At 36.1% G+C, this 15,825-nt stretch overlaps 1 protein-coding gene across 1 annotated transcript; it reads right to left on the minus strand.

Annotated features, from left to right (window-relative positions):
- Nucleotides 216-3,461, minus strand: LOC109231386 (cinnamoyl-CoA reductase-like SNL6). Its single transcript, XM_019397037.1, has 3 exons — nucleotides 2,985-3,461; nucleotides 2,132-2,313; nucleotides 216-425 (listed from the first exon to the last, which is right to left on the minus strand). The coding sequence occupies exons 1-3, from the start codon at nucleotides 3,256-3,258 to the stop codon at nucleotides 231-233; spliced, it is 651 nt and encodes a 216-aa protein (XP_019252582.1). The 5' UTR covers nucleotides 3,259-3,461; the 3' UTR covers nucleotides 216-230.

A 15,825-nucleotide genomic window follows, 5' to 3' on the forward strand; every position in this document is an offset into this window, starting at 1 on the left:
GGGGTTCAACACATAATATATATACATAAAAAAATTTACCTATCTAAACAGTATAGTTTTCCGGCAAAAAGTGTCAACTGACTCTCACCTTATCATTTCCCGGCTAAGCACTAGGGATATAAATAGGACCCATGAAACTCGCATCTTATTATTTTAAAAGGCATGCCATTTAAAGTCTTATTATATTGAATAGGAATGTAACACAGGAAGAAGAGCACTCTATAATCAGTTTAATGTACCTTCTTGTTTATGCAGATAGACTCATAACTCCAGCTATCATGATCAATCGTTGTTGATGAATGAAGATCTTTCCATACACAGGCTAAAAGTGAGGATGTGAGCACGCAATATTTGACCGACGGTGTTACAGCACATGCCTGAGTCACATTCTCGCTTACCATCACTTCTACTTCAGCCATTGATTTCTACAAAATGGAGTAACGAATTAAAACTGTCTAACAAAACACATGAATATTAGTGATTAACAGAAAGTTCGGCAAGTACCTTAACAAACACACAAATGAGTTGCCGTCCGATATATAGGTAGATGATTAGAATATATATCTGTTATGGTAACGTTTTTACTTGTACACAAGCGTACCAACTTTTATGCGGCGTTTGTGCAAATTTTAGCTAAAATATCGTTGAAGAGAATGACATGCTGCACGCAATTTGTATTTGCCAATCGAAAAACGCCAATAATTAATTAATAGCGACGTTGGCCCATCTTTGATATATAGGTACTGCAAGTTGAAATAGCTAGATAACGACATGTTTTCTAGAAGAAGAAGAATGGTACATCGAAATTGCCGTAGAGACGCACTCAGATTCTGGCAATAAGAACTGAATTATATCGTGAAAAAGTAGTAGTCGACTCAAAGATTTTAAGAAATAAAGTAGTTAGCTTTTTTTGGAAAAAAAATAACATTAGAATTTTTCTTCATTTGCGTTTTGTTTTGACTATAGAAACGTAGAGTCCATTTCTTAAAGTCACTGAACTAATGAAAATTGTTTATGAAAGTTACTATACTTTGTTTTGTAACCACAAAGTCATCATACTTTGCACGTTGTAACTCAAAAGTCACTCAATACATTTAGGACATATTAAATATTATTTTTCATATTTTTTTAACACAATAATTTTAAACGGTAAAAAAATATTCATTTAAATCGTCACTCAACCCGCTCTTTGACCCGACCCACTTCTTTTTACTTTTCTTACAAAAAACGTAAATATCACTTTGTTGTTAATTATCTTGGTTTTCAACATACTGGTTTAAGCAAAGTATTAAATCAGTTCGACTAGAAAATGGTCTTCTAGTAACATTATCTTTACCACAAGCAATGCGCGTTCTTGTTTTAAAACATCGAGGATATTGTTCTTTAATTTACTCTCATATTAATATTTCTCAGTCAAAATTTCAAGCATAAATAACTTTTTTCATTTTTCCTTCCTCATTTTTATTTTCTTCCACTTCAACGCTGATAAGTTTTTTGTTTCACTTTCAAATTTAACTGCTCTAGTTTGTTAAGATTAATTTCTTATTCTCTATTTAATACTTTGCTTAAACCAATGTATGCATTCAGTATAACTATATTGAGAACCAATATAATACACTATATCAAAGTAATATTTACGTTTTTTATAATAGAAATAAGAGAATATAGGCCGGGTCATGGAACGGTTGAGTCATGGTTTAAATGGATTTTTTATTTTTTAAATGGTTGGGCTGAAAAGAAATATGAAAAGTGCTGAGTGACTTTTGCGTTACAATATGTAAAGTATAATGACCTTCTAGTTACAAAATAAAGTAAAGTAACTTTGATAGACAATTTTTATTAGTTCAGTAATCATACCAGAAATGGACTCTAAAAACGTAGTAGTAACGTTTTCCTTCATTAGAATTAATAGAGGAATTAAGGGAATTGCATCATGCCAGGCATTTAGCATTGACCGAGGGCATTGTGGATGAAATTGTGATCTTTTGCTCTAATTAACCGCACCAAACTCCTTTTCTCAATTTTGATTGTTACTACTCCTATTAATTTACTAATTAATGCACAAAAGTGTGCGTCCTACTTTTCTGGTGTCATCAACGGGGTGAGGGAGAGAGTAAAATAAAACACATACTGAATATCCAGATAAGCCAGCAGGGTCCACAAAGGCAGCAGTGTGGAAGACGCCACGATAACCGTTGAATGCTTCTGATAGGCTTTGCACATCATTTAGACTTGCCATTACTGCATCTACTGTGTTCATGGACTGTCTCATTTCTCCAGTAATTTCCATCTCTCTTAGCTTTTCCAGATCCTCTGCATTTAACAATTTTAGCATATCAGGAAATATGCCCTAACTCCAACCCAAACAAATTGCTCGAACCAGATTTAGATAAGTAAAAAATATATTTGGTATCCGATGTTTGCACATAAACTTCTTTCAATTAACTAACATATATTCTCATCTCATCTTATAAAAACTAATATAAAAACATAGGGACGAGTAATTCTTTATCATTCATATTTGAATTCAATTTTTAAGCACGAACAGTGTAAAAGAACATGTAATTGCAGATAAATATCTGATAAATACTCTTAACTCTACCTAATAGAGTCGGCGAAGTCAGCAAAGAATGAACTGATGATATAACGTTTCAGAACACGAAATCAAACGTCAATTTAGGCAAATTAAAACAGGATGAATAAAGAAATCACGTCTTTCACGTCAATTTTAACATATTCAACACCGAAGATCTAAAGGAACATTAAATCACGTGATTCCAGTAAAAACTATAGGAATGGCAACAAGTCATTGATGAAAGCAGCACACCAGATTCCAGTTGGCCAAATTCAAACTACTGTTGCTATTCTCCAGCTGGAATCAGAACTTACTTTTCTCTTCTTCTTTTTTCCTTTTACGCAGTACCAAAAGCATAAGGAGGAGGTGAAAAGTAGCACAAAACTAAAGTAAAATAAAATATTGGCACCTTGTTTTTCCACAATGACTCGTACAGAGTATCCACGGAGTAAGAGTTGGTTTACGATAGAAATAGCGAGGAAGGATACACCACTGGTGACGCACACCTTCTTCTCTTCAAGTTCACGGTTCTGTTCAGCTGCAGTGGGCAAGTGCTGTGGATTTCGGAATTCATCGTCGGCGGCGGCGGCTTTTGTCCGGTGCACCGCCGCGTAAGATAGCAACATCCGGCGAAATTCCTCGATCTCTATCCTCTTGCTCTCATCGGGGCATACTATCCCCATTTTTTGTAGTACTGAATAGCTATGATTCTGCTTCTTCTTTAACTGTTTGTGAATTGTAAGAGTAGGAGTTTGAGAGTGTCTTTGAATTTGAGGGACAAATTAGAGGATTTTTTCAATTTTTTTAATTGAGTGCGCATGCATCATGCACAAAGCACCTTTATTAATGTTCGGCAATATGCCAAATTGCCAATACGGCTCGTTTTTAAGTTTGGGCCAATTTTCAGTTACCTGTTAATTGTTATTATTATAATTTATAACCAGTAAAATTGATTTCATAATTCATATTGTTAATTATACACGTTTAGTTCAAATTAAATAGGAGTAGCAAAAAATATACAAATAGAAATTCATTTGGACGTACTATTGAAAGCTGAAGTTGGAAAAACCCTCTCCTTTTTTAGATATCAAAATGTTCAATATTCTTTCATTTGTAATTTAGAGCTATGCATGATTGCTTATAGTTTTTAAGAATTCAAATATATCTAACTACTTAATTAAATTATGATGCTTTATTTTTCTATCAAATTGACTTTTGAATAATTATACTTTTTCGAAAAATGACTTTATACACAAAGGACCATCAAAGGTTGTAAGTTAAATGGATATGATTTCTCCACGTATCTTTAAACACATGTCTCGAATTTGAGCGGAAAAAAATCCAAAAAAAATAAATGCATAATGGGTACCAAACGTTCAAAAAAAGAAAAAAAGAAAAACTAGCAGCGTTTAGAGCCCAATTTAGAGAGCTAGTCTTCCATTATATAACAAAATTACTGAATTGTCAACACTCAGCCACTGAATTGGACTAACCCTCTAAACGTATTGTGCTCTAGACGACGTTTAATCTACATATGTTCATTACTCCAACAAATGATTCACTTACTTAGGCCTTTGATCTTGATCGTGCAATCTAAGTCGCAATGAAGGACTATCGTCAATGTGGTTGGAGCCGCTAGATCCCACAGCAGCGAGAGGCTAATTGAAAGTTAAGCAGTGGGAATTCTAAAGATTCCCCGGGGGAAAAATAGAGATGATCCATAGACATTTTTTCTTTTTTTTTTATCGACCTTTTATTTTTGTTCAAAAACGTATTTGTCCATGAAATTTTGTAAGTTTTTGAAAAAAAAATCGAAAATGAGTTTTTCAAAGATCACTTTTTCATATTTTTATTTCCCTACTCACAAAATTGCAATATTTTTTCAAGTGAAATGCATATCCAAACATAATTTTAAATTTCAAATATCATTTTTCAACAAAACTCCAATTAGTACTTTTTTTTCAAAAATTACAATAATTTATGTCCAAACGCCACTAAGACTTCCCTTCTTGTTTTGCAAAACTCAATAGACTCTCTAATTTCTCAATTATCTAAGACATCCCCTCTAATTCATACACATTAATCTCTCGGACTGTAGTCTCCATCATCAGGAGTCACAATCTTAAAAGAGAAAAAACCTTCTTTTTTTGTGGTCAAATCTTGTCCCCGATGTTATAGCCCCACTCTTTGATAAAAAAAATCCAAATATGAAGAGTGGTCATTCTTTTTACGGGCCAAAAATAAAATTAAATAAGTTCACATAAATTGAAACGGAAAAGTATTTTATTAATTTTAAATCTTAAAATAATGATGTTAGTAATTATTGAATTTTAATTTAATTTTTAAACATATTAAATAAAATTTTAATAAAAATATAAAATTTGGACTAAAATTATTAAGTTCGGCCAAATCGATACTTAATTCTAGCTTCACCCTGCAAATTGTGGACATCGTATTATAAATGATGAGAGTAACAAAAAGAAAAAGCTAAGATGAGGTTCTAACTTAGTCACGTGTAATAACATTCAACAACCAGGTGGTTGATCTTCTGTTCTAAATTCTAATGCGTTGACAAGTAGCTGTTCGCACGGAAAAAACAATAAGACGAGATGACGTTGAACTAAAGTATGTGGATATTACAATAATTATATTTCTTAAATTACATTTTGCACTGTAAAGTAAATAAAATCGAAGAGAATTAGAGAGAGAGGTTGATATATTTACTCAACTTTCATGTATATAATGAACTGAAAACTCCTCTATCTATAGAAGAAAGTAAGCAGCTGAGATGCTTTTCAGGAAGCAGCTGCAAAGCTTTTATTGAGCTGCTTGTAAGCTGTCTGCATGAGCTGCTTACAATCTGCCTGTTTAATAAGAAGCTGCTGCAAATCATTTTATTGAGTTGCTTGCAACCTGCCTGCATCAGTTGCTTGTAGATAAACTTCATTAGAGTACCAAATGGATAGTCTTCTTCAGGAAGATTATCTATAACGGAGTATTAAATGAACATTCACAATATAATTATTTTCATAACACTCCCCCTTGGATATTCATTAAAAGATATTGTGCCTCGTTAAAACCTTACTAGAAAAAATCCAGTGGAAAAAATCCTAGTGAAGGAAAAAGAATACACATATTTAGTAATACGTATTTCTGGATGCCTCATTAAAAACCTTAAGAGAAAAACCCCATGGGAAAAACCTTAGTAAGGGAAAAAGAGTACAACGCGTATTTCACTCCCCCTGATGAAAACCTTGTTTCAAATATTTGAGTCTCTGCATTCCCCCAATCTTGTATACCATCTTCTCAAAAGTTGAAGTTGGCAAAGATTTAGTGAACAAATCTACCTGATTTTCACTTGAACGGATTTGTTGCACAACAACGTCACCATTTTTCTGAAGATCATGTGTGTAGAATAATTTTGGTGAAATGTGCTTCATTCTATTTCCTTTTATAAATCCTCCCTTCAATTGGACTATGCATGCGGCATTGTCTTCGTATAAAATTGTGGATCTTTTATCACATTCCAAACCATATTTTTCTTGAATGAATCACTGATCTCAACCATACGCATTCCCCGATTTGAGATCGAGCTTAATGGGGATCAGATAAATAACCTGCATCCGCATAACCAACATGATCTGTACTACCTTTGTTAGCATAAAACAAACCCATATCAAGAGTTCCCTTTAAATATCGCAATATATGCTTAATCCCATTCTAATATTTCGTGTAGGAGAAGAGCTATATCTTGCTAGTAAATTAACAGAAAATACTATGTCAGGCCTTGTAGCATTAGCAAGATACATAAGTGCATCAATTGCACTGAGATAGGGTGTTTCAGGACCAAAGAGTTCCTCATCCTCTTCTGGAGGTCGGAACGGGTCCTTGTTCACTTTAAGTGATGGGACAATCATTGGTGTACTCAATGGGTATGCTTTGTCCATGTAAAAGCGTTTTAAGACCCTTTCTGTATAGGCAGATTGATGGATAAAGATCCCGTCTGCTAAATATTTAATTTGCAGGCCAAGACAAAGTTTTATCTTTCCAAGATCTTTCATCTCAAATTCTTTCGTAAGATATCAATTGCCTTTTGGAGCTCTTCTAGAGTTCCAACAAGATTTATGTCATCAACATAAACAGCAAGTATAACAAATTCTGATGTCATTTTCTTTATGAAAATACATGGACAAATAACATCATTTATGTAATCTTCTTTCAGCAAATATTTACTGAGGCGATTATACCACACACGCCCAGATAGCTTTAAACCGTACAAAGATCTTTATAATTTGATCGAGTATATTTCTCAAGACTTTGAATTATATGCTTCAGGCATTTTAAATCCTTCAAGGATCTTCATATAGATTTAATCAAATAAGTCATATAGGTTATGACTTGTATCTAAATGGTATGACATCTTCAAGTGTCTGGAGTGTTGGTCCGATCCTCACAACTTTTACAATATTTTGCACTATATTGTATCAAATATATCGTCGACAATCATTTTTTATCAGTTCCTAAGCGACATAACTTGTTGAGATCTCATCACTTTCTTTATTTTCAGGTACCTGAACTTCTTCGGGAGTTTCATAAAATGTTATGTCGTGGGCTCTTCTAGAGCTTATTTCCTCCTCATTATGATCATTAGCTCCTACCATTTTTCAGGGATTGTTACCTTTGGAACCGATTGGTCTACCACGCTTCATGCGTATAGTAAACTCTATCCTTCAGGGACATTAATTTTAATAGGAGCATTTGCAGCTAAAATATGATATTAAATTTTGGATCAGCAAATGCTTCTGACATTTGACTTGAATTATCTTCTAAGTTAGGACCATATTAATGATAATTCGACACATATAGCATATTTTTCAGTTGTTTATTCCATCCCCCAAATGTTAGAAAAACTAACATATATTCCCAATCTTCTTTGGGAAACATCTCTTTGTGTATTGTGGTAGAGAAATTAATCATATACCACAAATCAAAAGATAGTAAAAATATTTGATTTCTAATCCTAAACCGGGGAGGACTTTATCATATATTGTTGGTCTAATGCATACAAGTGCTGCTGTATGCAATTTAGAATATCTTAGACCAACACATGAAGCTTTGTTCTCATAAGCAATAGTTTAGCCATTAGTAGGAGGTATTCAATGCTAAACCAGCTTGGATATAAAACCAGCATTATCAAGATGAACTGTCTTGATTTCATAATCTGAAAGTTATGCTCTTAATGGAGAAAAGCAATCTCAAATGCCAAACTGCTAGTTGACAATAAACATACATGTAACCATCTTATATATGCATCAATAAGTGGTTCACATGACAGGTGAATGAGCCCATATTCACCTTTTATATATTTCAGAACCAAGGCTCTTAGTCCCAACTTTAGCTGGTATAATCAATTTATTATGAGAACAAGTAACACAGAAGAATTCTTGAAGAATCTTCTAGTTCTTCAGTATATGCTTATCTGAATTCTCAAATAGCTCATTTAAAATGGAAAATGAAAACTTCAAGTTTATCATGGCATGTGCTATCTCTTAGTAAACTTTTGGTTTACTATGGCACAAACTTTTGCATTAGTAAACTTCTGATTTACTGTGGCTACTTTTGTATAAGTAAATTTCCGATTTACTGTAGCTGGTTTTGCATTAGTAAACTTTTGATTTACTGTGGCTACTTTTGCATAAGTAAATTTCTAATTTACTTTAGCTGCTTTTGCATTGGTAAACTTCTGGTTTATTGTGATACATGATGTAGTACAAATTGAAGAATAAGGTGGGTAGCTTCTCACATTCATATTTACCCCCTATGATTGTGGAAACATGAAGATTTCAATCTTTATCATTTGTAGTCTCAGTATGATTGTCATTTGTATTAGTAAACTTCAAGTTTACTACAACATATGTTTTGACCATAATCATATAATATGAATGACATATTTGTATATAAGCTCTTCAAGAGCCTTCATTCATTATCCACATTCTAATATTTATCGGACACTACTAGTGTCATATGTCTTCTAGACAAACAATTAGCTCTTTAGGAGTTGTTGATATATTTTTTACTATCAAATATTGCTCAGAAACTTCTGGCATCATGATAGAAAATCATAATCAAATGAATATTATAAAGACAATTCTAAATTTATAAATGTAAGAAATTAAGAACTTCAGTATTTTTACCACCAACTTTGTGACAAATATCTCCTTAGGGAGAAACGCCATTAATATCTGAATATTTTATATCAAATCGGCAACCACATAGTAATTATATCCTTCAGGGAAAGATACATGAGTTGTTATTTCCTTCGGGGAACTCAATAACTAAACAAAACATATTAATGTGGTTGTAGTATAAGGCATTCTTGTTGAATGCTTTTTCCTTAGAATGATACTTAAAAAATTATCCAAGATGTTGTGAGGCAATGATCTTTATGCCACAAAAGTAATATTTATATCCTCTGTTATTCTAGCTCTTCAGGAGGTGAGTTGTGGTATTTCTTCATTCACTCCAGGGAATGAAAATGTGCTTCAAAAATAACATTGAATAGCTCATTATTTTGTTTAAGCACAGGAAGATACAATTTCATAATATTTCCTGCTTCAGGAGAAAAATTCAATTGTTTTACTACTTTAGGAGAAAATTTAAAATACGAAATATTGAGTATATATATTCTCTTAATAATATTACCTCTTCTGGAGGTGAATCGTAATATATTTACATTAAGAGCGCGTTCATATTTATAAGTTTTATTAATATTGTCACATTCACTTCAGGGAATGGATTAATATTATCTAAAGTTCTCTTCCTTCAGGAGATGGAACATAATTATCTGAACGTGCAATAACCACATTAAATTGTGATGGTGTCTGGCCTCTTTTAATATGTTTGCTATTTTAGGAGCAAATCAAGGTATGAATGTAATATGGAGAATATTTATGTAGCTTATCTTCAAACCTAAATTATCACTTCCGGTGGTCATAGGCATATATCACTTCTGGTGGTTGCCAAAATTTAGTTACAATGAGATATATGAAACATAACCACTTCTGGTGGTTGTATATTTCTTGTAAACTCTGTTGGAGTTTAAGTGGATCTAACAATGTTATCCACATTGTAATCCTTTATTAAGATAATAAGGATGAAAACAAATACCAAAATAGGTATTGTATACGTAACACATAACCAAGTAGGCGATGATAAAGATATTAAAATATAAGCAAAAGGCTCAAATTAAATTACGAAAATTTGGCCACTCCAGATGTAAGTGATATCTACATCACTACTGCTAAGAAGAAAAACTCACCACCTCAAGAATATATTCAGCCTTATGATGCTCGGAATGAACAAGATCTAACCACGGACGTAAGAGCGTCGCCTTACATCAGAGATGAACACTGAAATAGAAATTAAATTCAAAGTAAGTGCTCAAAATGACAGAGTCTCGTGCTGATAACGTGTTATAAAATAATAACTGTAAAGTAAATAAAACCGAAAGAAGTAGAGAGAGGCTGATATATTTATTCAACTTTCAAACTGATGTACATAATGAACTGAAAACTCCTCTATTTATAGAAGAAAGGAAGCAGCTGCGAGGCTTTTCAGGAAGCAGCTGCAAAGCTTTTCTGAGCTGCTTGTAAGCTGTCTGCATGAGCTGCTTGCAATCTGCCTGTTTAATAAGAAGCTGCTGCAAATCATTTCATTGAGTTGCTTGCAACCTGCCTGCATCAACTGCTTGTAGATAAACTTCAATGGAGTACTAAATGGATAATCTTCTTCAAGAAGATTATCTATAACGGAGTATTAAATGAACATCCACTATACAATTATTTTCATAACACGTTTTTATAATTGAACAATTAAAAAGTACTGATACCATTTTTGAACAGTCATAAATTGCTACAGAATAAACTACTAATAATTGATGAAACTGTTACAAGTTCAAAGAAAAAGAAATAAAAGCCAAGACTAAGCTACTTGTTATTTTAAGCAGTTTCATGAATTTAACTTGTATTTCATTCTTGATCAACTACTTTCTTTTATATATTCTTCAGCAAATTAGTTTTTTTTAAAACTTTTTAATGTAACGCCCCGACCGGTCGTTTAAGCTTTTGCACTTGGATCGCCAGTTCTCGGGCATGACTTGCCCCGTGTGATGTATCATGACTTATGTAAATCGTTGGTTTTGGTTTTCAGGGAAATCGGAATGAATTTTGAAGAACAGTCCTCAGTTTAAAACTTGAAATTTGAAAGGTTTGACCAAGATTTGACTTGTTTGTATATGATCTCGGATTGGAATTTTTATGGTTTGGTTAGCTCCGTTAGGTGATTTGGGACTTAGGAGCGTGATCGGAATGCATTTTGGAAGTCCGTGGAAGGTTTAGGCTTGAATTGGCAAAATTTAGATTTCGGCGTTTTCCGGTTGAAGGGTGAGATTTTGATATAGAGGTCAGAATGAAATTCCGACCATTGCAGTAGCACCGTTGTGTCTTTTGGGACGTGTGTGCAAAATTTCAGGTCATTCGGACGTGGTTTGGTTGGATTTTTTATCAAAAGCGGAAATTGAAAGATTTTGGAAAGTTTGGTTTAAATCCGATGTGTTTTGGGTGATTCGATGTTGTTGTGAGCGTTCCGAAGGTTGGAACAAGTTTGAATAAGGTTATGGGATATGTTGGCATGCTTAGTTGAGGTCCCGAGGGCCTCGGGTGAGTTTTGGGTGGTCAATCGGACCATTTCTTGTGTTGAAAAGTTGCAGAAAAACTACTGAAGCATTTCAGGAAAATTGACCTTTGCGTTCGCGAGTAGGCCCTCACGTTCGCAAAGGGTTAACTGGTGAGGTTGAGGATTTGGCCTTTGCGATCGCGATGAAGACTCCGCGTTCACGAAGGGTTGGAATCTTGTTCATCGCGTTCGCGAGGTCCATGCCGCGTTCGCATAGAAAGAAGTGGTCGGCTAGGTTTGAAGTCAAGTTATTCATCGCGTTCGCGAGTATTGGGCCGCGTTCACGTAGTTCAGTGTCCAGTGTGTATCGCGTAGATCAATTTTTGATGGCTGGTGTTTTGTTCATCGCGAACGCGATAATCATCCCGCGTTCGCGAAGAAGGCTTTTAAAGCCTAGGCCGAATGTTTTTATAGCCCTTGTCCGCGACTTTTGGTCTATTTTCCCCATTGTTGAGCAATTTTTGGAGCTTTTGTGAAGGATTTGAAGAGGGAATCGAAGGGAATCACTTGGAGGTAAGATTTTTGAACTCAATACTCGATTCTTGTGTGAATTCCACCTAATTAATCATGGAATTAAGCCTAAAATTTAAGATCTAGGGATTGGAAATTGGAAACCAAACATTTGGGATTTGAAGGGCCATTTATGGATGGACTTTGATGTTCTTGGTATGTATGAATTTGTGGGGATATAAAGAATCCGTTGATGTGAAATTTTTTGAATTTCGAGACATGGGCCCGGGGGCCGGGTTTGAGCAATTTTGGGATTTTGATGCTAAATTAGATATTTTCGAGTGAGCTTCGTTCCCTTAGCATATTTTAATGATTATGCACTGATTGTGGCTAGGTTTGGAGCATCCGGAGGTCGATTCGCGCGGGCGAGGCATCGCGGGCTAGAGTTTGGACCGGATCGAGGTAAGTAATGATTATAAATACTGTCCTGAGGGTTTGAAACCTCGGATTACACATTGTGGTGTTACTTTGAGGTGACGCACACGCTAGATGACGAGCGTGGAGTTGTGCACCGTTGGGGATTGTGACTTGGTCCATCCCGTACGACTGTTAAGTCGCGTATTTGATTTGAAACCTTATGATATTCCATGTTCAAGAGATTGATATTATATTTTGGGTTGTATGCCACGTTTTGGGCCTTGTGCCGATCTATTGAGACCCTTAGGGGCATTTTTACTATTTTTCCTCACTCTATTTGTTTTGAAAGCATATCCTCAGTCATGTGTTACCTGTTTATTGTTTAAATCAGGCTTTATCACTTTATTTCTTAAAAAATGTGAAAACTGTTTGGGCTGAGTTCACTGTTTTACTGATGGTCCGAGTGATCGTGAGGTTGATGGCTGAGATAGACCGAGAGTCTGATTGTGAGGTTAATGACTGAGAGAGGCCGAGGGCCTGGTTATGAGGATTATATATCTATGGATCGGGCTGCACGCGGCAGCAATATATTTATATATACGTATATGGATCGGGCTGCACGCCGCATCGATATGTTGGATCGGGCTGCACGCCGCAGCGATATCGCGCTTGGGCTGTAGGAGCCCCTCCGGAGTCTGCACACCCCTAGTGAGCGCAGTCGACTATATATATGGATCGGGCTGCACGCTGCAGCGGTTACTATATGGTACCTATTGAGCGTGAGTGCTGAGTGTGAGCGCTGATTGGTAGGAGTTGAGTCACGAGTGACTGAGAGGCTAGCCCGAGGGGCGATAGATATATACATGCACATGAGTGATGTTTGCCTGAGGGGCCTGATTATGAACTTATTGATTTTCACTGCTCTTTAGAGTGAGTTTCTATCGAATATGTTGATTTAATGACTGTTTTCACTCATCTATATACTGAGCCTCTGTCGAAAATGTTAGATAAATGTTTTTATACAACTTTCATTTAAGCTGGGGTTTATGAGATGTTCAGAACTTAATCACTGATTTGGCTTTCTTTTTTGTTATTTCGACTGAGATTTTCTTGTTAGGAGGTGTTTATGACTCCTGTTTTGCCCGAGGGGCTGTTTACGAACTATGTTTTGCCCGAGGGGCCGATTATGGTTTTCAGCTCTTTTATTAAAAATGGTATTGAACCCCTACTGAATATGTCAGAAGGCATTTTAAATGATTTTTACCAAAAGCTGGATTTTAAAGGAGGCGATTGACTCGTATTTTGAATTAGCAGCCTGTGTGCTGATTGAGTTTAACATAAATGTGGATTCATTGTTTCCTACTGCTCAGTCCTTATTCACTCTTATTACTTACTGGGTTGGAGTACTCACATTACTCCCCTGCACCTCGTGTGCAGATTCAGGTATTTCGAAACCCGGTAGCGGGTGTTGGTTGCTCAGACGCGGAGTCATCAGAGTTAGCAAGGTGGCTGCACGACATTCGCAGCACCGCTTCCTTCCTCTCATTTTCATTTCTGTACTTAGTACATTTTTTACTGTTTTGTTGTATTCAGATCTTGGTAGATGCTCATGACTAGTGACACCCCGATGTCGGACTTGCGTAATTATTTTGCATTTTTCTTTTAAATGTTTATTATGAGATTAACGGTTTATTAATGGTATAAAAATAACTTTTAATTGTAAATGGTTGACTTGGGAAATTGTATCGGCTAGCCTTGTCTTCACGAGAGGCGCCATCACGACCGGGTCCGATTTGGGGTCGTGACCAGTTGGTAGCAGAGCCTAGGTTACATTGGTCTCACGAGTCATGAGCAGGTTTAGTAGAGTCTCGCGGACCGGTACGGAGACGTCTGTATTTATCCTCGAGAGGCTGCAGAACCTTTAGGAAAAACTTCACATTCTTGAATTCTTATCGTGCGTCCTTGATTCAGCTTGAAATGTAACTCTTTGAGTTCCTTCCACGCATTCGTATGCGCGCATGAGCGCTCAGTATCAGATGTGCATCGATGGCTTGTGATTCCCTGGTTGAGGGGAGAGATGTGATCTCTGTGTGTTGATGTTAGGCCAGTCTGGAGGACTCGAGGCCGAAATTTTGCCTATAGCTTGAGCACCGAGGTGTTGATTGTGTGAGCAAGTGCTATTGAACATATATGTTCGGTAGTGTCCCTATTAGTGGAAGTGACAGCTGGATGACTGTGTGATGAGTACACCAGTACTGCGAGGTGTATCCATATGATTTGAAAGCAACGAGAAGGGTCTGGTGGAGGATATAAGAACTATTAGGTGCTTGATTTTCATCTTGATTCGAGGTATAGCCCCGAGTTATGGGCGTGTGAAGAATCTTTTCATGTTTCCTAGCTGAGAGTGAAGTAAATTCATGTTGTGGTATGTGTTTAGACTCAGGAAGACTAAGCGACTGCGTACAACTTATGGCAGTGGAAGGTATATAGAAATGTTAGTTGGAGGCAAAACATGTGGCTTATCTCCTGCGGAGTGTTATGAGGTTGTGTGATCCTGTCTATTAGAAGATTTCATTTACAAGTGAAGAATATGTGTTGAAATCTAAATTGGGTCTCTTAGAGAGTGGAGGTAACTGTTGCGAGAGTGAATGCAAGAATTCGAGGAGATTTAAAACACTAGATGATCGGTGTGTTCACAAGCTTACGAAGGAATTGAGTTTAATCTCACAATGGTATTATGGCAGCAATAGAGTATATGTGTTATGAGTTATCGAGTATGTTTTGACCTATGGCTTCGAGCCAAGTGGGGGAGTCTACTATTGCTCAGTTGATTGCACGGTTTTGTGCTATGTTGGTGCCAGTTTGAGGCGTTCTGGTGAATCAGTTATGGCCTACGGGGATTGAGACCGAGGATGTTTCGAGTAAAGGAAAACTTTGACAAAGGTTATGTCATGATTCATAGGTGTATGAGAATCACGGAATGTCTTGAGTTGTTGTTGGTAATGGATGCTCGGTGCATAGAGCAGGAAGTGGCTTGGTTATTCTAGGATGAGGTTACACTCTGCGGTGTCGGAATGCTATTGAGGCACGGGTGGTTCTGTTCGTTTGATCAGGCTAAATGCAGTTTGAATAGAGTGAATGAATCTCGAGAATGGTTCTAATGTGTTCAAGATTCTACATGTAACGGATTTAGATTCGCAAGAAATCCCTTCAGGGTAAAGCATTTTGAACGTGGTTCTGGTAGGGATGTCTAAGAAAGTATTCAGCGGCTTATGAGCCTTAGACGGTGTGGCTTTCTGCTTGGGTCCCGTGTGGTAAGTCTGGTTGAGGAATTGTGGCGATATATCAAGAAAGAGTATCAAGTTGAAGATAAATCAAAAGGAAACTCAAATAGATGGGATAGCTTGGTAGTAGGCCGGATTGGCATGATAATGGATATGATCGGTTCTTGAGAGCTTATGAAGCGGTGGGTTTCCACAGGTGTTTCGTGGCAATACTCTTAGGTTTCGATTGTTTGTGTAGCTTGGTTGAGTTACAACACTACTACAAAAAAGGTCTTTGGCGGTAATTATTTAGCGGCAATAAGGTAATTGTCACTAATGAATTATTTAAGCTGAAATATTAGCTGCACATGATCATTAGCCAGTAAA

This window comes from Nicotiana attenuata, chromosome 8 (genome assembly GCF_001879085.1).
Source record: "Nicotiana attenuata strain UT chromosome 8, NIATTr2, whole genome shotgun sequence".
Lineage (NCBI taxonomy): Eukaryota > Viridiplantae > Streptophyta > Magnoliopsida > Solanales > Solanaceae > Nicotiana > Nicotiana attenuata.

Coding starts and splice junctions, on each gene's coding strand:
- LOC109231386 (XM_019397037.1), bottom strand. CDS start 3,258: ATGGGGATAGTATGCCCCGATGAGAGCAAGAGGATAGAGATCGAGGAA. Junction 2,314..2,984: donor AGTCATTGTGGAAAAACAAG/GTGCCAATATTT, acceptor TGTTAAATGCAG/AGGATCTGGAAAAGCTAAGA. Junction 426..2,131: donor CTGGCTTATCTGGATATTCA/GTATGTGTTTTA, acceptor TCCATTTTGTAG/AAATCAATGGCTGAAGTAGA.